We start from the raw sequence: 22991 nt of genomic DNA on the forward strand, positions 1-22991 counted from the left end.
GATGTCATCATAATGTACCAAGTCTGATCATGTATTCGTGGACTTCATTATGAGCATGACATTTGCACTATAATGAATACATACTACTAATGAGCATAGAACAAGATATGGAATACATGATTGGCTTGCACGCTATATATATTTCCATCTCGTCATAGGAACCAATGGGTTTGTTAATTAAAAATGATTCGGTTTTGTCCAAGTGAGGGACTTATGGAAACATATATGGCCAGCAAGAAAATCGCAAAATATATATATGCACATGTAGCATGATGAATCGCTTGAATACAAGAACCATTGTAATAAAATATGATGATATCGTAATATAGAGATGACTAGTCCTTAAGCATGTGTTCAAAATATTATTATTCAAAAAAGTATCGATAGGGACAACAAAGAATCCAAAAAAATATCCCTATGGAGGCTCAATCATATGATGAGCATGGCTGACCCTATACTCATTAGTGTGGAGATAATAAGGATAGATAGTAGGTTCTATTCAATGGAATTAAGACAAGAGCTCACCCTCTCACCTAATAGTTTGTCAAGTTGTGCACCTCCACGATGACACTTGCGAATGGCAGGGTGGACTACCCACTCTACACATTGCATCGCTACGAGGGCTCCCCCAGGTCATGTTGGCACAAGTGACCATCTCCATTCCTTCACTAGGTAACCCCTATGTACTTTTTCTTCCCTGCAACATGGGCATGGGCGAGTAGGGTCCGTGTGTAATTGGGACATGTACGCTCGCTCCACACCTAAAAACAATGAAAACACTATATTTTACAAATAAACACCCTCTAGGTGGCATCCAGGCCATGGATGGATCAACTAGGGGCACAAGGCAATGGTTGGACATACCCGGAACCGTGATTTTGTCATAAAATTTTAAAAAGGAAATAGTGAACTGGATTTATATGTATGGATTCTTATATGGTAGGAAGTATATCAAATTGTAAATCAAGTTGATTCAGGTCATAGTTTTGTAAGTAATGATTAGGCTTAAGTCACTATGACAAATGTAGCTTCACCATGACCTCTGAGTTCCTATTCATGAAATTCCAAAATGTCTTATCTTAGATGTAGAAAGACGCCCATGAATATATTCCTTTGTGCCAAAAAATATTCACACAAATAACATCACATTGCCATCTTAGTATTGAAACAAATTTACTTTCATAAACAGAAGTTGTGTTTAAAACGTGATAGATAAAAGTTAATCACAAAAATTCCAGATCAGTACTATTATTTGTACTAACCATGCATTAAATGCATTCGGCCAAATACCTACAGTCCTTTGGACCAACAAGTGACCACATGAATATAATGAAACAATATAATATTAAAATAGATTATATGCAACAAAATTGGTACCACGCACACAATGTGATGTAACATGACGTATGGGATCGGGCGAGTCATGTTACACCATTGAGGAACGATCATAGAAAATGGTGTAACGATATGAGAAGATATGTTTGTTAAGAAGATTAACGACAAGCATTCCGAAAGTTGAATGATCTTAGGAGTAACCAATTGTCAACACGAGAGAGATTATAATGTGATCAGGCTCCCAATGATCTACAAGACCAGATCAAGGGTCGACGGAGTGGGGAACGATCTTCGTCCAAGAGCATGTGCACTGTCGGTGTGAACGGGTAGGTCCGCCACCGCCAAAGAATTATCCTAAATCATATCGATTTCTAGTCCTATCACACATTTACTTTCACTCAAGGCGATGAAGCAATCAAGATCGGCACAGAAGAAAATAATCGTACTGCATAGAGAGGGGAGAAAGTGTGACCTGTAGGTGTGAGTGTCAAAATATCCCACGAAGAAGTGCAACTCGTACTACATTGATATTGCCAGAAGGGAACCATTGGCAGCACGTGGAGACCTCATGCACAGAAGAGATTGATAAGCCTAAAATTGGTGCGTTAATTATGTCGTTGTTTGGGCTTTTAGACTTGGGCAATAAAATTAATAATAATCCTCAATCACTAAATACTATGTATAGAGAAAGCCAGGGGTCGAACTACAAGGAGGCACTAAGCAATAATTTTTATCCAATTTCAATCAATTAATCCAAGAATGAATTGATTTTGCATTTAATAATCCTTAATTATGTTTATAATTAATCAAAATTCAGTAGAAAAAAATTTTAAAATTAAATATTTATGGTCAAGAGACTTTGGATAGGATAGTATTGGTTATTTTATCAGATCAATTCTGATTTCCAAAATTCAAATCAAGGTGATTAACCAAAACACTTTTTATGCATTAAAATTTGGGAATTAATAAGCACGAAAGGATTTATGAAATTGGACTTGAAGATGGATGATTGTTTTCATAACATTTTAGATTTAACTATTTTAGATGTTTAATTGAATTTCCCAATAATCAATTTTAAAATCTACAGAGAGAAAAGAGGTGATCTAACCTAGAGAGAGAAATTAGAAAATTTGGGAAAAAGTGAAATTTGACCCTAATCTAAAAATCTAAAATTGCAGAATGTATCCAAATCAATGTATCACTAAAGATTAAAAATCAGATCTTGAATTAATCAAAATACAATTCTAATTTCATTTCAAATCAACTTCAAGGGCATGTAAATTTTGCCCACGCCATGGAATTTTATATTCTTTCAAGAAGTTCTAATTACAAATTAGAAACTTACAACTTTGAATAATGAATCCGGATATGTCAACTTCCAAAGCAAGTCTTGTGTCCTTCCTAGCCAAGACCTAGGGGAGAGCTTCAAAAAGTGAATTTTGCCTTTTTCCCGGCCTCTATTCAAAAATCTAAGCTATGGATTGTACAGGGGGAAAAGACAAACATGACCCCAAAATTTCAGCTCAATTGGACGTCTAGATCTCAAGATATCGCCATTTTACTGGAGTTTAATCTCAGTCGTTGGATCTTTTATCTTTCTTCAAAAAATCTCTTAAAATGGCATTTTATGATTGGTTGGTACTTATTTTCTCATTTTACCCCTTTTCGGATCACGTTCTGACACGTCGTAGTCTGCGTCCGCAGTGCGCAATCATTGGAGAACTGATGCTCTACTTAAATGGTTAAGAAGAATCCACGTTGCCCTTTTAGCGCCTTTTTTGAGCTCAGCCTGGTTTATAAAAGTATCCCATTTACTTATTCCTCTTAAATGCAGGCCTTCATCAGATTTATCTTCATTGACTTCATGATATTAAATGCATCTGTATTGACTTCATTACACATTCATCTTCATTCCTTAGTCCATCGCACCAAACTTGATGATCATTTTATTTATCTTCATTTCTCGTTCGTAAACTTGCATCTTGTTTTGATTCATATATTTGAAATTGTGACTTTCATTCCAAGCTAAAGTATCATGTCACACCTTAAAATGCCTTAGGCATTGATGAGTAGGGAAGGACACGGTCTGACCAAACTTTGGTCAGACCGGACCAAACCAGATTGTCGGTCAGTCAATTTTGGGCTGACCAAACCATTTGGTCTGGGTCCGGTTCGCAAGTCGAACTGGACGGAGGACCATTCGTAAATAATAATATTAATCATAATAATTAAAATAATCACTCTCCCCTCATTCCTCTCCCCTCTGCCAATACATTCCTCGGTCAATACGGAAGAGAGGGAGAGGATCCAGACTGGATGCCACCCCCCCCCCTCGCCGTCGCCACCTCCAGCACACTTGAGACTCTCATTCGCCAGACTCGCCGTCGCCACCGCCACCCTCTCGCAGTCCCTCTCGCCGTCACCGTCGAGACCCTCTTGCCACCGCCACCCTCTCACCGTCGCATTTGAGACTTGGTAAGCCGCATTTCCTTCTCCCTATCTCTCTCTCCCTCTGGCAGTGCCCCCCTCACATGCTCTCCCTCTCTCCATCTCTCAGTCTCACTCTACCCCTCTCCCTCTCTCCCTCTCTCTTTCAGCCTCTCCCGCTCTCATTCCTACCGTCGCATCCTCCTGCTTTCACCTGCTCTCATGTTCTTCCTCTTCCCCTTTCCCTCTCTTACGCTCTCATTCCCTCCCTCTCACACTCTCCCTCTTATCTCTCTCTCTCCCTCTCTTCTGCTCTAATTCCCTCCCTCTCAAACTCTCCCTCTTGATAATTCACATTTTGAGGTAATTAGTGATGAGCTAACTTCACTAATTAGTGTCGTTGGTTTATCCAAATTAAAACAACAAAAATTTATAATAACCTTACTAGCGTAGGGAGAGTAAGGGTCGATCCACAGGGAGCAAGGGTTTATTTCTTAGGAATTTGTGCTTTAGTTATGTATTTTTTAATAATTTTCGAGGTAGGTTTACTACATATGAAGATAAATAACTAATTAAATAAAAATATATAACAAAGAAAAATAAAATATTAATATAATATTATAATAATATTAATAGGCAGAAAATAATTTTTTAGTATTTTTTAGTAGTATTTGAAAGCTAAAACAAAATAGGAAATGAAACAGTTTGGCGCTCTGGACAGTCAAAATTTGGCTAAGTCCGGATGCCAAATGGGGAAGGTGCCTTGGTGGAGGAGAGAGAAACAATGGACTGTACTAAAATCACTCTAGAATGAGTTCTAGAAGGAATTTTAGAGCGTGGTTGGATGCACTGGAACCGTCTGGATATTGGCTAGCTGATTCAAGACTAACCAAAAGACAAAAGACGAACAGAAAAGAATGAAAAAGGAGAAATAATAAGGTAACCTCTTTGTCACACCCGCTAAGGTCCAAGGGACTTCTTCTTCTCCTTTCCACCAGCTTCTTCAGCCTTGGATGCTTCCTGCTCAGCCTGGCACTCACTGAGGTGAATGGATCTATGACTCAATTGCTCTTAGGCCACCAAACATTACTTTGGATTGAATCACAAGATGAATTTTACAATAGGGTGAAGGGGTTTATATAGGGAGAGAGAGCAAAGGAGAGCCATTGGATTTTTAATACAATGGATGGCCAGATCTTCTTTTCAGGGTCATGATCCACGTCCATTATGGTCCTCCAATCAGCATTGAGACCTTTGAAATACCCCCTGGACGTTCAAGGCTTCTTTCCTTAATTAGCATTAAAGGTGCTATCATTAAGTCTCCACCCTTGGATGTTTTGTGGATTGAATGGCTGGATCTTCTTCTCTGGCTTGGATCCACGTCCAAGGTTGTCCTCCAATCATCATTTAAGCCCCTGAAATATTCATAAATAATCATGACTGGACCTTCCCCTTGCCCTCCTTTCTTTGGCCCAACATGCCTCTCATAGTGGGCTTAGTGGAGCTTCCTTAGTGGGCCTTTAGACTAGAGCCACTGTCTTGCTTTGGGCCTTCTTTCTTGGCCCAAGGTTGTGGCTGAGCCTGCTCCTCTGGTCCAAATAGCTTCCTCTTCATTTAATTATCTCCTTTATTCATGAAAGTTTCACCTAATTCCTGCATCTTCCACATAAACTAAGAAGAGAGTGAGATTCATTCCACTTAACTCATTGAGTTAAGTGGGATTAGTCCCACAAATGATAATAATTAACTCCAAATTAGAAAAAGGTGATTTTGGTTCATGATGTTTCACAACTTAACATAAATGTTGATAATATGTCCAGATAAAGATAAAGAAGTAGATAAATTAGCTGAAATTGCACATATATATTACTATCATTTTGGATTTATCACCTCTCTCTCTCTCCCTCTCTCTCTCTCTCTCTCTCTCTCTCTCTCTCTCTCTCTCTCTCTCTCTCTCTCTCTCTCTCTCTCTCTCTCTCTCTCTCTCTCTCTCTCTCTCTCTCTCTCTCTCTCTCTCTCTCTCTCTCTCTCTCTCCCTCACTCACACCCTCACCCTCTCTCACTCTCTCTCTCTCTCTCTCTCTCTCTCTCTCTCTCTCTCTCTCTCTCTCTCTCTCTCTCTCTCTCTCTCTCACTCCCCCTATCTTGTTCGCATGCTCTCATAGCCACCTCCTTACACTCTCCCTCTCTCTTGCTCCAATGCTCTTCCTCCTCCCCTCTCATTGTCTTCCTCTCCCCCACTCCTTTTCCCCCCCTCCTACACTCTTCCTCTCCCTCTCCCACAGTCGTCTTCTCCCCCGCAGTTCTCTCCCCCTCCCACGTTCTTCATCTCCCCCTCTCATGCTCTTCCTCTCCCCCAACCCTCTCTTCCCCCCCATGCACTTCCTCTCTGCCTCACCCATTCTCTCCCTCTATGCACTTCCTCTCCACCGCATTTCCTCTCCCCCTCCATCCTGTTCCCCTCGCCCGCATCCTCTCCCCCTCCATCCTCTTCCTCTCGCCCGCACCCCCTCTCCTCCGCCATCATCTTCCTCTCACCCTCACCCTCTCTCCTTCGCCATCCTCTTCCTCTGCCCGGCACCCCCTCCCCCTTCCGTGCTCTTACACTCCCTCGCACACTCCCTCCCCCTCCATGCTTTTCCTTTCCCATTAGCTCCCTTTCTCTCTCTCTCCCTCTCCCTCTCTCTGCTAGTATCACTATCTCGCTCTTCCTTTCCCATTAGCTCCCTCTCTCTCTCTCTCCCTGTTCCTCTATTCCACTTGTTAGAATTTGGTAGGCAGGCAGAATACAAGGAAGAAGATAGAGGATAAACAGAAATGAACAAAAGAGGTAAAAGGAGAGAATTGATGCCTATCGGCGATGTCTTTGAAATACAGTTTTTGGGTTCTCTTTATAGAGTCTCCACAATGCGTTAGGTGGCTGATCACTTAATGGGATTTAAGTCGTGGTGGCGTCCATGACGTGTCAGCGTGATTCAGTGTGATCCTCTGCATCTGCCACATAGGGATGAGGCGAGATCTCATGGGCGGTGCTCTTGGAACAAGGTGTGGCCTTGGTCGTGTGGCGGCGACCGGTCCTCGAAGTGGCAGTGGAGGATTGCAATTATGTCAGCCGAATCCTTCTCAAAGGTTCGGCTGCCGTTGTCTCGTCTTGCCGTTGGCTGGACATGTCATCTTTGTTAACACACCCCTCCAAGCGCAACAGTGGAAGGAGGTTGAGCTTGAACCGGAGTAGCAAGAAAGGTTTCTTGGCCAGGCTTTTCTTGAGAATGTCTGCGTGTTGATTGTGACTGGAAGTGAACGCGATTTTGAGCTGGTTGGCGGCTACCTGTTCGCAGAGGAAGTGGAAGTCAATTTCCACGTGCTTCATGTGGGCGTGGAAAATGGGATTGCGAGCGAGATAGGTGGCACCGAGGTTGTCGCACCATAGGAGGGGGGTGCCTTGCGTGGAGATCTGGAGTTCCTGCAAGAGAGATTTAATCCAAATAAATTCCGACGTTACATTGGCCATTGCCTTATACTCCGCTTCGGTGCTGGAGCGGGCAACGGTACTTTGTTTCTTGGAGCTCCAAGAAACAATATTAGTCTCAAAATAAATGAGGTATCCGCTTGTAGAACGCCAATCCGTTGAATCTCCAGCCCAATCTGCATCGCTAAACATATTCAAACATGAGTGAGAGTTTCTATAATAAATTAGTCTGAAATTGGCAGTACCCTTGAGATACCGCAAGAAATGTTTAACTGCCTTCCAATGGTGCGGTTGGGGTTGATGCATGTGTTGACATGCTTTGTTGACAGCATAGCAAATATCTGGGCGAGTAAGCGTGAGTTATTGGGGGCCTTCGACAATTTGACGGTAGAAAGTGGCATCACAACAGCCGTCAGAAGTTGTGCACGTGGAGACAGGGGCCAGAGTGACCGTGGGATTACAATTATCCATGTTGGTACGGCGAAGGAGGGTATAGAGATAATGAGATTGAGAGCGAGCTAAACCGCTTGGATGAGGGATGAGCTGGACGCCGAGAATATGACGCGTCGGTCCAAGGTCGCGGATCGTAAATTTGTGTAATAGGGAGTTAAGGAGCGATGTTACCCCCTGGAGATCCGAGCCGAGGATGAGAAAATCATCAACATAAATTAGAAGGTAAATGCGAGAGAGAGGGGTAATTTTAAAAAATAGAGGCGTATCAGTGCGGGAGCCGGAAAAGCCGAGAGAGAGAGAGAAGATAAGTGGAGTGTTGTAGAAACCAAGCACGTGGGGCTTGTTTTAGCCCATAAAGCAATTTCCGTAAGAGGAAAACATGAGAAGAAAGTTGAGGATGGACAAAACCTGGGGGTGGGCACATGTAGACGGTTTCTTGAAGGTCACCGTGAAGAAACGTGTTTGAGACGTTGAGCTGATGGATGCACCATTGCTGGGAGACTGCAGTGGCAAGAAGGAGGCGGATGGAGGTGATCTTGATGATGGGGCTGAAGGATTCCTAGAAGTCAATGCCGCGGGTTTGACGGTATCCTTGGGCCACCAGGCGGGCCTATGGTGGGAAATAGATTCGTCGAGATGAAGTTTAAGGCGATAGATCCATTTGCAGCCGAGAATGCAGGTGTTCGGGGGAGGGGCGACGAGCGTCCACGTGTGATTTTGAAGGAGAGCGCGATACTCGAAGAGCATGGCATCACGCCAGGCGGGCTCAGTGGCGGCTTCAGAGTAAGAAGTAGGCTCGGCGGTAGGTTTGGTGATGTTATAACAGTGAGGAGAGATAGGTTGAATGCGAGCGTAGATTTCCCAAAGGGAATGGAAAGGGTGAGGTGGCGAGTCGGGAATGGATGGAGTGTTTTGATGCGATCAGGAGGGTGTCGAGAGTGGAGAGTTGTCGGCCGTGTTGGACAAAGGTGTCGACGTGGATCTTTCGAGAGTGGGGGATGAGTGTTGGAGGCATGGGTAGTGGAGCGGTAAGGGGTGTCGAGCCGAGGAGGCTGGAGGTTTGGGGTGGACGATCCTCTGGGGTCAACCCAGGAAATGTACCTTCATCAAATTTAACATCTCGGGAGATGAAGAGTTTACATGAGAGGAGAGAGACAGACAACGATAGCCTTCATGATGTGCGTTGTAGCCCAATAAGACGCATCGCTCGGAGCGAGGGGTGAGTTTGTGGGCTGCATAAGAGCGAAGATGAGGAAAACACAAACAACCAAAAGATTTGAGAGAGGAGGAGGGCTTAGCTTTGTATAGAAGTTCGAAAGGAGACTTGTTGGCGAGGACTGGTGATGGCATGCGGTTGATCAAGAAGGTAGCAGTTGCTGCAGCTTCATCCCAAAACTGGGAAGTTAGTTGGGCATGGCTGAGCAAAGCGAGCGCTGTTTCGACTATGTGACGGTGCTTTTTCTAGGCCGTTCCGTTCTGTTGAGGCATGTGTGGGCACGACACCCGGTGGTGGATGCCGCATTGTATGAGGTGATGATGAAGAGCGTGAAATTCCCCTCCCCAATCCGATTGGAAGGAGACAATTTTAGAGGCAAATTGTCTCTCGACCAAGGATTGAAATTGAAGAAAGATTGAGAACACATCGTTTTTGGATTTCAGGGGGTAAAACCATGTGTAACGACTATAATCATCGATGAAAATCACATAATAATAGAATTCTAAATGGGAGCGAATGGGGGAGGTCCCTAGAGATCGGAATGAATGAGCTGTAGGGGTGTCTGAGTTCGACTTTGGGAAGAAAAAAATGGAAATTTGTGAATTTTGGAAGTAGTACATTGCTAAATTTGTGAATTTGCTAAATTTGGCAAATGTAGGTTGTAGGGAGATGGGATGATGGAAGATCAAACAGACGAATTGTTTGTTGCAGAATGCAAAATGATGGGTGACCCAGCCGGTGATGCCAGATGTCCGGGGAGCTGCGTTCGCTGAGGAGGGTCGTTGGTGAGACGTCGGGCGTGAGCTGATACATCCCGGCCTCAGTGCGACCCTTGAGTAGAACCTGTCCGTTAGAGCTATCCATAACCAAACAATAATTTGCATGAAACTCAAAAAAAAACATTGTTGTCTTTGGCAAATTTCTGTACTGATAAGAGAGTTCGTGTAATATTGGGAACATGTAGAACGTGATGAAGAGTCAGAGAGCGAGAGGTAGTGAGAATGACCGAATGACCTGAATGTTGAATATTCAAACCTGACCCGTCGCCAATGTATATTTTGTCATGTCCTGAGTAAATTTGAGGATCCACGAGAAGATTTGGATATGTGGCGATGTGGTGGGTGGCTCCGCTGTCCGGGTACCAGTAGGAAGATGGTGCGACGGACGACATTGTGCTGTGTGCTTGCGGCTGCAGGCAAAAAGGTTGCTCGAACGTTGACGGAGGTTGACTGTAAGTGTTGCGTGTGTCATATGATGGCCCTTGACTGTTGCAGGGATCTTGTGGAATGTAGGTTTGGTTGAACTGTTCATAGCATTCCAAGGCTCGGTGGCCATTTCTTGAGCATATTTGGCACCTTGGAGGAGGCCTGCCGACGCTGTTGCCATTTCCTTGCCTAGGGTTGCGTATGTTTCCCTTGCCAGAACCACCACCGTTACGGTTTGAGTACTCGTTTTTACCTTTATTTGAGTTGTTGTTGCCAGGGCTGGCTTGAGTAAGGTTGGTTGTTGCCCCGAAACTCGGCTGGCTCCCCCCCCCTCTCTGCTTCTCTTACTATCTCGCTCTTCCTTTCCATTTAGCTCCCTCTCTCCCTCTCCCAATTCCCCTATCTCACTCGCTCCCCCCACCCTCTATTTCACTCTATCCTTCTCTCCCTCTCTCTTTATCTCCCTCTTCCTCTCTCATTATATCCCGCTTTCGCTCTTTCTATCTCCGTCTTCCTCTCTCATTTCGCTCTCTCCTTCTCCCCCTATTTCACTCTTACTCTCCCTCTCTCCTTCTCTCACTATCTCCCTCTTCTTCTCTCATTTTTCTCTCTCCTCCCCCTATTTCACTCTTAATCTCCCTCTCTCTTTCTCTCACTATCCCCCTCTTACTTTCTCATTAGCTCTCTTTCTCCCACTCCCCCTATCTTACTCTCTCCATCTCTCCCTCTCTCACTATCTCCTTGTTCCTCTCTCATTATCTCCCTCTCTGGCTCTGTCCCTCTCCCCTGATTTCACTCTCTTCCTCTCTCACTTCCTTACTATCTCCCTCTTCCTCTCTCATTATCTCCTCCCTCCCTCGCTCATTATCTCCCTTTTCCTCTCTCACTTTCTCCTTTTCTCCCTCTCTTGCTCCCTCCCTCTCCCCCTATTTCACTTTCTCCCTCTCTTCCTTCTCTCACTATCTCCCTCTTCCTTTCTCATTAGATCCCTCTCTCTCTCCCTCTCTCACTTTTACTTTCTTTTATAAAAGTCAAAGTGATGCTATGAAAATGTTGGCCTTCAATGAACACCATGGAATGCAAAGGAGAGGACAGTGAAGTTGAGGACATGGGAGTGGAGGAAATTGAAGACTAAAAAAGGTACAATCTTTTTTTATACTATTATTTTGGAAGATCTTTTCTATTTTGGGCATATTATTTATGTTTTCAATCACATGAATATAGTTGATTCTCTTATGTACACAATATCAAGCACTCTGATCAAGTCTAGTAAGATGTGACGATATCACCAAGTGCAGCAAAGGCAAGCTAAGTAGGAATAAGGGGACTACTTTCAGTGAAACTTCAAAAAATTATTAACCTATTTTATATTTTTGATTAAAAATACTTTCTAAATGTTGTTTATATTATTTTCTTCATATTGGCATTCACTTTCACACTTACTAGTCAACCTAACCGGACCGAAGACCGGACCGGACCGAGACTGAACCAAACCAGACCAAACATTAGGTCTAGGTTTAGGTTTTTTCTAAAACTGGACCGTGACCGGAGCGTGTCCTTTCCTATTGATAAGCATAAAAATGATGTGCAAATACGTCGTTAATTGGGCTTTTATTTTTGACTCAATAAAATTTATAAAGCAAGCAAGCATAAGTGTAATTTTAAATATTTTCTAATTAATTTTTTAATTTTAAATAAATGAATTCAAGAATGACTTAATTTTGCAATTAATAAACCTTTATCATATTCAACTATGATTTTAATTAATCAACATTAAAGATAAACTTAATTTTGATTCTAAATATTTTCGGTCAAAAGAATCGAGATAGTATACTTTTAATTATAATATCATATTAATTTGTATTACTAATTTCCCAATTATTATAAAATTTTAAGACAATTTTTATGAATTAAAATTGGGAATTAATAATCTATAAGGGGGTTTTGAAATTGGACATCAAGATGGACAAATTTTTGGATGAAATTTTATATTTAGGGTTTTTAAATATTTATTTAAATTTACAAGCATTCGAATTTTCAATCTACAGAGAGAAAATAAACGAATTAACCTAGAGAGAGAAAGAGAAGAATTTGAGGGAAAAGTGAAATCTGATCCTAATTTCAAAATCTAAAAATGCAGAATTGTTATAAATCTATTTTAAACTAAAGATTAAAAATCTGATCTCGAATCAAAATAAAATTGAAATGCTAATTTCATTTGAAACAACTTCTATGGCATGTATATTTTGCCCATGCCAAGGCATTCTAGAATCTCTCAAGAAGAAGTTCAAAATAAAAAATCAGAAACTTACAAAATTGAATCAGAATCAAGATCTGTCGACTTCCAAAGCAACTCTTGTGTCCTTCCTGGCCAAATCCTTAGGGAGAGCTTCAAAAAGTGAATTTCACCTTTTTTCAAGACCTCTATTTAATGATCCAACCATATGGATTGTAAAGACATAAAAGACAAACATGCCCTCAAAATTTCAACGCAATCAGATGGCTAGATCTCAAGATATCGCAGATTTATCAATGTTTAATCATGGTCATTGGATCATTTTATCTCTCTTACAAATGACATTTCTCTATTGGCTGACATTTTTCCTTGTTTTCTCTGACCTCGGATCGCGTTCTGACACGTATTTGCGCGCATCCACAGGCCGCAATTATTTCTCAATAATAATGCATTTAAACGGTTACGAAAATGCTGGGTCGCCTCGTCAGCACCGTTTTAAATAAAGAAAAGTATAAAAAAAAATAGGTAAGCTTACATCATATTAAATGCACACAGTGTCGGTTGCCACGTGCAAAAAATGAACACGGCTAACCAATTGTACGTACAAGGTACTTTTAAGAATTTATTAATATATGCAGAATGGATTTCGGTGTGCATTTAATGCACGCGGCAAATCTATTGTCGCGTGTAATAAATACAACGTGAATTTCTCTCTTCTTCTTCTTTTTCCTTTTATTTTTTTAAGATGCACATGTGTCGGTTACTGCGTGCAATAAAATTTATTGCACAAAAAATTTAACTAAAACAAAATACGTACCTTTCTTTTCTCGCCGACAGTGCCACATTAATCCTTTCGAGCTACTGATTTGTTCATTATGTCATCGCGATGCCATAATGAGCTAATAATGTTCTCTTTTCTCATCTCTTTTCTCTTTTTTATGCATCCACTTATTCACCCAAATTTTGGGTGAATGACGTGGATGCCACATGATATATGTATATATATATATACATGTATAAATTCCTCTTTTAAAATCCCAAATAAATAAATAAATAAATTCTTTAAATTAAAATTCCTTTCTTGGCTAAATAGTGGTCAGAAAATTATTAAACTATATGGAGAAAATTCCAGAAAATTAGTAAACCCCTTACCAACCTTTATCCAAGTATTCTAAGCCTTGTAAAAATATTTATTCAAGGAAAAGAGGTCAAATACCATGTAAAAAATACTAAAATTTTGAAACAATCATAAAAATCATAATGGAGGTAATTTATGTTAACATGAAAATATTTCCATTAAAACACATAAATGTAATGTAATATTGACCATCATAATGCAGGTCACTTAAACGTTATAATTTACAAGTTATCAGAGATACCGTCCAAAAGATGATGCTACAATTTTCAGAATGTTCAACCATATGATTACAATATTGACGTCAGCTACCCAGTAGACAATTACGATATCATTTTAAAATAAAACAGGAGGAAGTGCAATTTATTTAGAGTGAATTCTATCGAAGGATGCTCTGATACCAATTGATAGAAATATTTTGAACAGAAGCATACCAGAGGCCATATTTTTTATGGATAGGAGTGGGTCTTATGGATTACAGTAGTGGAGGCTGAATCCTCCAATGTGGGCAAGGGTTGGAAAGTATCGCATCCCGCCTAATCTAGTGACCAAAACCATCCTTTTAGAGGACCACTTGGAGATGACACATTACAAAACTACCCGACATGGTTATGTAACTAACCAGGTTTCTACACATATTTTCAACCATAATATTGTGAATAATGTATCAATCCCAACCTTTATAAAATCACATTAGATGCAATAATTTGTTAATAAACGTAGATATATAGTAAAATGTGTGTGATCCCATTTATGAGATCAAATTGTAGCTTCACTCTAGTTCATTGAGGCTATTGTTTGATGATTTGAGTTTCTTATACATGATAATAATCTTCCACCCTTCTAACTTCTCCATTGGACCCTTTTACATGATAATATACTCACATTGAGGCCATTGTTTAATGTTCCTTCTGTGGCCCAAGGGGGTTGTTGTACCAACTGTCACAGAGATATACCTTTCAAACATCTGGGAATCCCCAAAGAAAATAAGAAAATAGCTATCTTAAATTTTAAAAGATGAAATGAATTCTTCTAAGATTTCATCCATCTTTATAGAATAGAGTTTTATGATTGAGAAATCAGAACCCTCTAGAATTGCATTACAGGTGTTGATGGGCCTGGGCAGGTTCAGCTCCGTTTATATCAACCTTTTAGACGACTTAGCTTTGGTTACAGTGAGCCTAGGATCTGCCATTACAACGTGTTTCAATTATTACGCGTAGCCTGCCCTTCAACATTCATTCTCTTGGACCATTGTTGACTGTCTTGAAGTATCCTGACAACACCAGCTTTATGCCCACATTTTCTACTCCATTTCATTCTTTGATATTATTACAATGCAATTACTGGCCATTTTAAATATCTTTGTATTGAGATTGTCATTGAACTAATCAAAAAAATCTTGAATTTAAAACAAATGAAAATTATCAGACATGATAGAATATGTGTGAAAGAAATCTTGAGTCCTAATTTGAAAGTTTTGGTTTTTATCACATGTTGAAAAATAAGCTCCCTTTGAAAATGAGATATGGATGTCCAGAATCTCTGAATTCAAATAATGATCAAGTAATTTTTATTATTCATTTTCTATACTTGATAAGGGTGTGAAGTCAAATTGAACATGAATGGAACCCATTTTAACTTTGAAGATAAAGACTCACAGTGATATTAACAGTTTGAACCGTTTTGAACATTCATCATGACAATAATGTAGGTATTTTGAACAAATTGACCTTAAACTTCACTACACAAAACCATTTCCCAGAATTTTGTGTAGCTTCTTCTAGGAGCATAACTCCAGGGATTTTTCAGGATAAGTTGAGAACAGGAATACCTCCTGCAACCAATGGACTAATCTAAGCTGCATCAACCTCAGTCCTGGAGGAGAGAATAACAGGTCAACTCCAATCAAGCCTAAGGTAAGATATGTGATAAATTCAGCCAAAAAGATATCCAATATTGAGGACAAAAGAACTTTCACACACTCATTCAAGACAATATATAAATATCTGCTGAAGTATATACAATAATGATACAAAAAGCATACCAGTTTCACCCAACTTGTGGTAAACCTAATTGTCAAATTATCTCTTGTGCAAAAAAATTTAAAAAAATTCCATTCCAAATATGCCATTGATCATTATTGTATATATCAAGTATATATTCAATATATTAAGAAATTAATCTCATTATTTATTTGACACTTACATCAATTATTCACAAAAAAAACCTAATTTTCCCATTATGCCTATTTTATAAATAATTTTTTAAAATTATTAATTAAAATAAATTCATAATATATCAAGGATTTTTCCTTAAGGCATTTATTCATAAATAAATTATTCCTCTAAATCAGACTATGTATCAAAGAGTTACTGATATTTATTTCATTAAATTTTGGTCAGAACATATATGTGGAACCATTATTATTCAGGTATTGATGAGCTGGAATAATGGGCTTAAGTCAGAGGAACGGAATTGGATAACCTAGATGGTCTCAGCCTTGCAGGTTGACAGGGAAAACCAAATAACCATAGGATGTGAGTGCAGTCCCCTTGGGAAATATGGGACCATTCTACTGAAGCAACCACGATGGTTCATTAGCCTAATAATTGTCAAAGTCTAAAACTCTTGTGTGACACATTCTTTGGACCATCTAACAGGCTAATAACATTTATTTTTTAACCTTAATAATCAGATTTACCAACATATATATTAGTTAATCAAGAAATAATTCAACCCAAACTACACCTTATGTTAAGTTACCCACCCATAGATGACAAGCTACACCTTATGCTCTAGAAAAAATAAACTGATAGATATTATGTGTTTTTCAGGTCAGCCATATTTTTACGTAATGTTTAAACTCGTTAAATAAACATTTACTTTCTTATCATTATCGTTGAACATTTTTTATGAAATCATTGAATACATGCAATGACTGCAAAATTACAATGAGATCATAACATATTATTCACTAGTCATTAAATTATTATTCTAAGGATGATACATATAAACTTTAAAAAATCTAGAAAGAATAGTATTGTGAAATTTACTTTTATTACAAGTACAGCTGATCTAATTTCCAATACTATTGACATATGATGGATATTGGGATTAGATGGAGAGTTAATTGAATTGATACATATCAAAACCTAAATGGTATTACACTTTAGAATTAATCAGTTAGATTCATGTCACGGTCATGTATGTGGCCCCCGGACCTGACAAACCAAAGACATCATACGGATGATGTGTAAATAAACAAAGTTAATTTCATGATCGAGATGGAATCATTCATCCTATAATATAAGAACATATTGACTTAGGGAAGATGTATCAAATTCATTACCAGTGTAGTGGAGATGTTAGAGAATAGATTCTCTAATGATCTTAGAGAAGAGATTATACTCATCATTAATGAATGAAATGAGATATTAAGGTTTGATGGTTATCCATATCCAAAGTCATTCAGGATTCGAGTGAATGAAGGGTGTGTTATATAGGAAAGTGAATATATGAATTAGGGGTTGAATTTATATGTGATTAATAAATATGTGCAAATATATTTAATTAGTAAGATTGGTCAATAAATCTTACTAGATGATTAAATATATTAACTAAACAGATACATGGACCAAGAGGGTCACACACTCAAAGATCTATGGATGTTGGTGGATATGCTTGAGTTCTAAGGGTTTTTAAAAACATATCTAAGAGAGTCACAAACCCATTTCAGGTTTCCATTCCAACAAGATTCCCCCCCCCCTTCCACACTTGTCTTCTTCCCTTCCCAAATTCTCTATCACTCTTGAGTATGACTAAATGATGATAAGATCAACCAAATCTGAAGGAGATCCAATATTCCAGTGATTGTGTGGATATGTCCAGAGGACATACATGTAAATGGATTGAAGGCACTCTTCTAGGTCCCAAAATTAGATTGGAACTAGTTCCACACAAGGTGATTTGATCATCTATTTTTATAGTTTAATCAGATTTTATTTACATCATTTCATGTGTAAATTAGTTTCAGATAAACAAACAAGTGCAGTGTACCCAACTCAAAGGACATGTCAACTCTCTCATGGAACATTTATCATCATCAATTATCGTGTAAGTATGGTTAGTACTGATGGCCCCAAATATTCAAATCCTAAATGTTCATTCTTGTTAGTACTAATGCATGACAAGGCCTTTTTAGGAACATTAGCTCCAATATTTTCATCACCCTATCAAGGGCTTTAATTACATCTTCCTCCTTGAGTCAATTTCATCTAATAGTGAAGGCAGAAAATCTCATGTTGAGCCCACAATTATGTTCATGAAGTTTTTGCATCTGAACTAAACATATTTAAAGCTCGTTGTTAGAGGATCATTGATCACGGTCCCTGTCTACGCACAAGGTGTTTTCGGTCTCTCAAGTTTAAGGCGCACTTACACAATCATCAAATTAATCAACATGATTGATATTAATCTAAATACAATTCAGGGATTCATAGAGATCAGATCTATGATCTCTTTCCCCAAACAGAACCGACTATATGTCCTTAATCTCTCCATACTAATGGCTACAGGATTGGCCATTCACATCATATGAGTGGGGCTAAAAGTGTTATTATTTGCAGATACTTTGATGTCTTCCTCTAGTATCATTAAAATAGGGATTCCTAAGATATATTTTAAAAATCTCAAGATCAACTTATTATGAACTCATCATAATTTAATTAATCATTACATGTATTCATTAACTTATGTTATAAGCATTGTATATGTATTGTAAGAAATCTATTGTATTCAGGAATATTGAATGACCTGTGGAATATGTAGCTGCCTTACAAGACACATTTTTTCCCAACAAAATCTATCGCAAATAAGATAAATCTAGTGGGAAACTCGTTGGCCCATTGTTCATTCGTACTTTAAGACCAATAAAAAACTATAAATTTGCATATAAATATCTTACATATAGTATATTAATCCCCTAAACGTGTCATCTTTGTCATTTCAGATTGGTCACCTCAGTTTGATCTGATTTTTGGATTAGGACTCCATTTACTTCTCAGTAAGTAGAGTTAGATGTTAGTTGAAAAACTCTCATTATTACCTTATCTTGGAGCCTCTAACTAATTAGTAGCTACTCTTTAAGACTAGAAGGTAAAATATTCCAGGTAATAGTCAAGATCAAGAAGGTGTCACCAAGCTCTTGGGTATAGAAGATTTTATGTAGAGAGATAAATTGATGAGATGTTAACATCTACACACTATTCAACCACACTATGTTTTTGAACCTTGAACAGGAGAATTGATCAACCATTGAATGAGAAAAATTAGGTTCTGGAATGAAGTCCACCTGAAAGCAACCACTTCAATATTTTTTCCATCCTCTCCAACTCCGTTAACTGCATTTGATGTGATTCATAGGATCAAAGACTTACTCCTTACAGATACATTGCAGTGCTACTGACAATTGTTCTACGAAATACTTCCTTTTAGATTCCTTCTCTATGACCCCATCCATATTCATTCCCAACAGCCTTATTAATGGGAACCAATGATGCGGCACAACCATATGCATCAAGGGTGATTATGTGGGCAATACACACCACCAAAAGTGCTCTTAACATCAGAATATTATGTCAAGCTCACAATTATTCAAACCCTAGTCACAATCTTAAACTTCTACTTTAATTATCATCATCATTTTTCCTTACAGTACACACTGAAATCATATCTGAGCGTCCAATTTTTAAAGACTAAAAAATTGAGTCATCCCTCAGAATTCGCCAAATATTGTTTACAATAATGTTAATTCAATTGTTCATTTTTGCTCAATTTTTACAGTAGTAATCGTTTAATCCCGATGCAACAGCCTTCAGAATCCATTTATCTTCCAAAATATACCACTTTACTAATTTTCTACTTAGAATCTTTGAAAACTAGTCTTGAAAATTTTCTACACTCATCATCATTTTTGTTCAAGTATCACCCACTACTAACTCCTAAAAATTATTAGGTATTTTTAGTCCTGCTTTTAACTTCTCTACCTCTTTTGGCAGGTGTTCAGGGGGGCTCTATCATAGCCCAAGTGAGATTCTTTCTACTTATGCAGAACCCCCAACAATCTTGGAGTTTCTTTGTACAAAATTAGCCAGCTGTCAAAATCTAATTGGACAAGCTTCTTAAGCAGAGGACTCACCCCCATCATTGTCCTCTGAGGATCTGACTTGAGGACCTAAGACGGGTTTTTCCAGCTAATTTGGAGGCCAATTTGAGTCTATAATATATACAATATTACTTAATTAATTACTTTTATTAATTAATTAGGATTCCCCTCTTTAGGGTCCTCAACTCCACCTGTTGTCTTTTCTGCCTCTTCTGACAGGTCCTCAGAGGGACACTATCATAAGTCAAATGAGATTTTACTTTAGAAGAACCCCCCCTAAAATTTCAGTTTCTCTCTACAAAATTGGCCAGCTGTCGAAATTTGATTGGACAAACTTTTCATGCAGAAGACTCACCCTCATCATTGGCATCTTGACCAGCTTCTTGGGCTGGAGAATCCTCTTGGGCCTTGGCCGGCCCAGGCCCAGCAGACACCTTCACCATCGACGGCCTCAGCAGCCTCTCTCCAATTTTGAAGCCCTTTCGAAATTCTTGCAGTATAATGCCCTCTTCAAACTCTGAAGAGTCCTCTCTCATTATCGCCTCGTGAAGCTTTTACATGAAACATGAAAATTCAATAATTCAGAAAAGAATGTCATTTGGTAAGAAATGCTCGCTAACAATTTTGATCTTATTTCTGCAGACAGTAATTTTGATCTTGTTTCGTTAAATCAAATTTTCACAGTCACTAGACCTTCCAACTAGAAGCTGGAGAACTCGAAAGGTTTTCAGCTAGCGCAAGCAGCAGAATCGTCAATGACAAATCACCTAAATTTTTAAGAAATTTTTGCGCACTTAAAATTAGTTTAATGACACAAACGAAATTTTCACAATCCATAACCTTGAAAAAAAACTAGAAAAAGCTGTCTGATGCTAGTTGAAAAGGGTAGAAAAAATAATTCTAAAAAATATAACTAAATCAAGGTTTCTAGAGTTCATCGACTCCACCAAATTTTTTTGCAGGCCCTTAAATGGGACTTTCACAGCCCGCAAAAAACAAGAAGAAGGTTTCTATTATGGACGAAATCATCTAAATTTGTTGATATTTAAAGCTACTAAAAATTGGATTAGTGATATGTTTTAATGACGATGATAACCCGAAAACCAATGAATTAATTAATAAGTGGAGGGAACTGACCATGGGGTCAAAGCTGGCACCAACAGTTTCCACAGCTTCAACTCCTAGAGAGTTAAAGATCTCAAAAAACTGCTTATAAATACTCTGATAGCTGTTGTTGATCTTCTCTTCTCCCTCACTCTCCACCTTGATCTGTGCCTTGGCCCTCTCAAAATTGTCCAATACCGGCAACAAGTTCTCCAAAACCTCCCCTTGAACGTTGGTCATAAGCGACTGCTTCTCTCTTTCTGTCCTCTTCCTGAAGTTGTCGAAATCAGCACTGATTCTGAGCACTCTGTCCTTCTCCACCGTCAACTCCTCATTCAATGCAAAAGCTTTGATTTCCAGTGAATTCTTCTCATCTTCAATCGACTGAAGAAAGGCCTCAACTTTTGAAATCGTCGACTCATCCCCGTTGATCAACGCTTCTTTGTAGGATTGAAGGTATGAGAGAGCAGCAGAAGCGGGTGATTCCTCTCCTCCATCTGCATTATCCTCCTGAGCAATCGTCTCGTCACCAGGACTTGCCTGTTAATAAAATGATAGATGATCTAACGTTAACAAGATTCTGAACATAACATGATTCGGCAAAAAAATGGTCACGATTAAACATTTAGGAACAATATGAATGTCATTTTAAATGAAAAGTTAGAAGAAAATTTAAGTTTTGATTGATCCGGACACATGGGATCATATTGATAAGAATTGGTCTCGACAGACCACTAAATTTCATTCACAGGAAGAATCTTACAGAGAACAACCAGATAAGTGTTCGGTTGATAAAAAAGATGAGTCCAACAATTTATTGGCATCTGATGCCCCATTTTCCGGAATTACAATTTTCAATAATCCTCAGTGTTTACATGGCTATCAAAGTAAATGCCAGCATATCTAAATTTCTGGCATCAAAATAATTTTTTTTTAAGGTGCGGATTATGATCATTTAAAATTCCAAACATACCTTATGAATCAAGATCTTCAAAATATGCACACCTCTAAACACAGGATAAAGAAAATCGTCTATCAGCAGGAAGAAATGACACCAATGGGAAGAAATCTTGTTTTCAGGAATTAGTCCTTCGACGATCATTAATGATCATGTGGGCACAAGGAAACTTTAAGGCATGCATGATTAACATAAGAAATTCTAAAATACCATAAGAAATTACATGTGCAACTCACGAAAAGGCCAGCTCATCCAACTTTCAGGCATCAAAATACTTGTGAAGAATAGAAGATCGTCATAAGAAATCACCAACAGATCAAGGATTAACGTTATTAAAAAAGTGCAGACCACCAAACCCATTGTGAATAAAATCGACTGTAAAAACGAAGAAATAACATCAATAGGGAGACACCATTTTCAGTAATCAGCCAATTCAACGATCATCGATGGTTATTTGGGTATATATTATGCAAAAGCACGGACGATTATCATTAAAAATTCCCAACAAATCATAGGACTCAAGGTCTTCAAACCCTGTAATCCACCAAACCCATAATAAAGAAAATCGCCTATTTCTATGAAGAAATAACATCAATTGGACGGAAACCCCTTTTCAGAAATTAGTCATTTCAATGATCTACAACGGTTCCAAGGGTATCAAAATACGTCATCATAAAATTATACCAGCATACTAAAAGATTCAAGCTCTTGAAAACCTGCAGTCCTCCGAAAACAGAAAAAAAATAAAATCGACAATTAAAACGAAGAAAGTACAGTAATTAATCGACGGTTATATGGGTGTAATGATTAGGAGGATTATCAGAAAAGATACCCAACACACCATAATACTCACGTTCTTGAAAAACTGCGATCCTCGACATCCATAAAAACAAAATCGACAATTTATACGGAGACATTACATCTATTGGAAGAAACCATACCTCAGCTGCGGTTTCCTCGACAGCATCGGTCTCAGTGGCTTCCCCAGAAGCATGAACAGGGGTGAGATTTCGAGAACGAGAAAACCCATTTGAGAAATGAACAATCTTTAGCTGATTGGGTCTTCGAGCGGTCCGACGGAGATTGAAGCTCAGGAAAGCCCCCTCAGGCTGCAAACGAGATGAAATGAGAGATTTGGGAGGAAGAAAACAAGCTGGAGTCGCCAGAAATGCCGCCATCTCTTGATCTTGGAGAAGCTGCTGATGAACAGAAGCTTCTCAGCTTCTCTCTTCGAAGCTCCGAGAAGCGCTGAAATGCAGACAAATGGAGGATTGATTGGTATGGAGA

At 38.9% G+C, this 22991-nt stretch overlaps 1 protein-coding gene across 1 annotated transcript; it reads right to left on the reverse strand.

The window, feature by feature from the left end:
* Positions 1-19884: 19884 nt before the first annotated feature.
* EMB1241 (Co-chaperone GrpE family protein) lies at positions 19885-22991 on the reverse strand. The gene is made up of 3 exons (XM_078579745.1): positions 22646-22991; positions 20780-21286; positions 19885-20193 (listed from the first exon to the last, which is right to left on the reverse strand). Exons 1-3 carry the CDS (start codon positions 22880-22882, stop codon positions 19981-19983), a joined length of 957 nt encoding a protein of 318 aa, XP_078435871.1. The 5' UTR covers positions 22883-22991; the 3' UTR covers positions 19885-19980.

This window comes from Wolffia australiana, chromosome 8, assembly GCF_029677425.1.
Source record: "Wolffia australiana isolate 7733 chromosome 8, ASM2967742v1".
In the NCBI taxonomy this organism is placed as follows: domain Eukaryota; kingdom Viridiplantae; phylum Streptophyta; class Magnoliopsida; order Alismatales; family Araceae; genus Wolffia; species Wolffia australiana.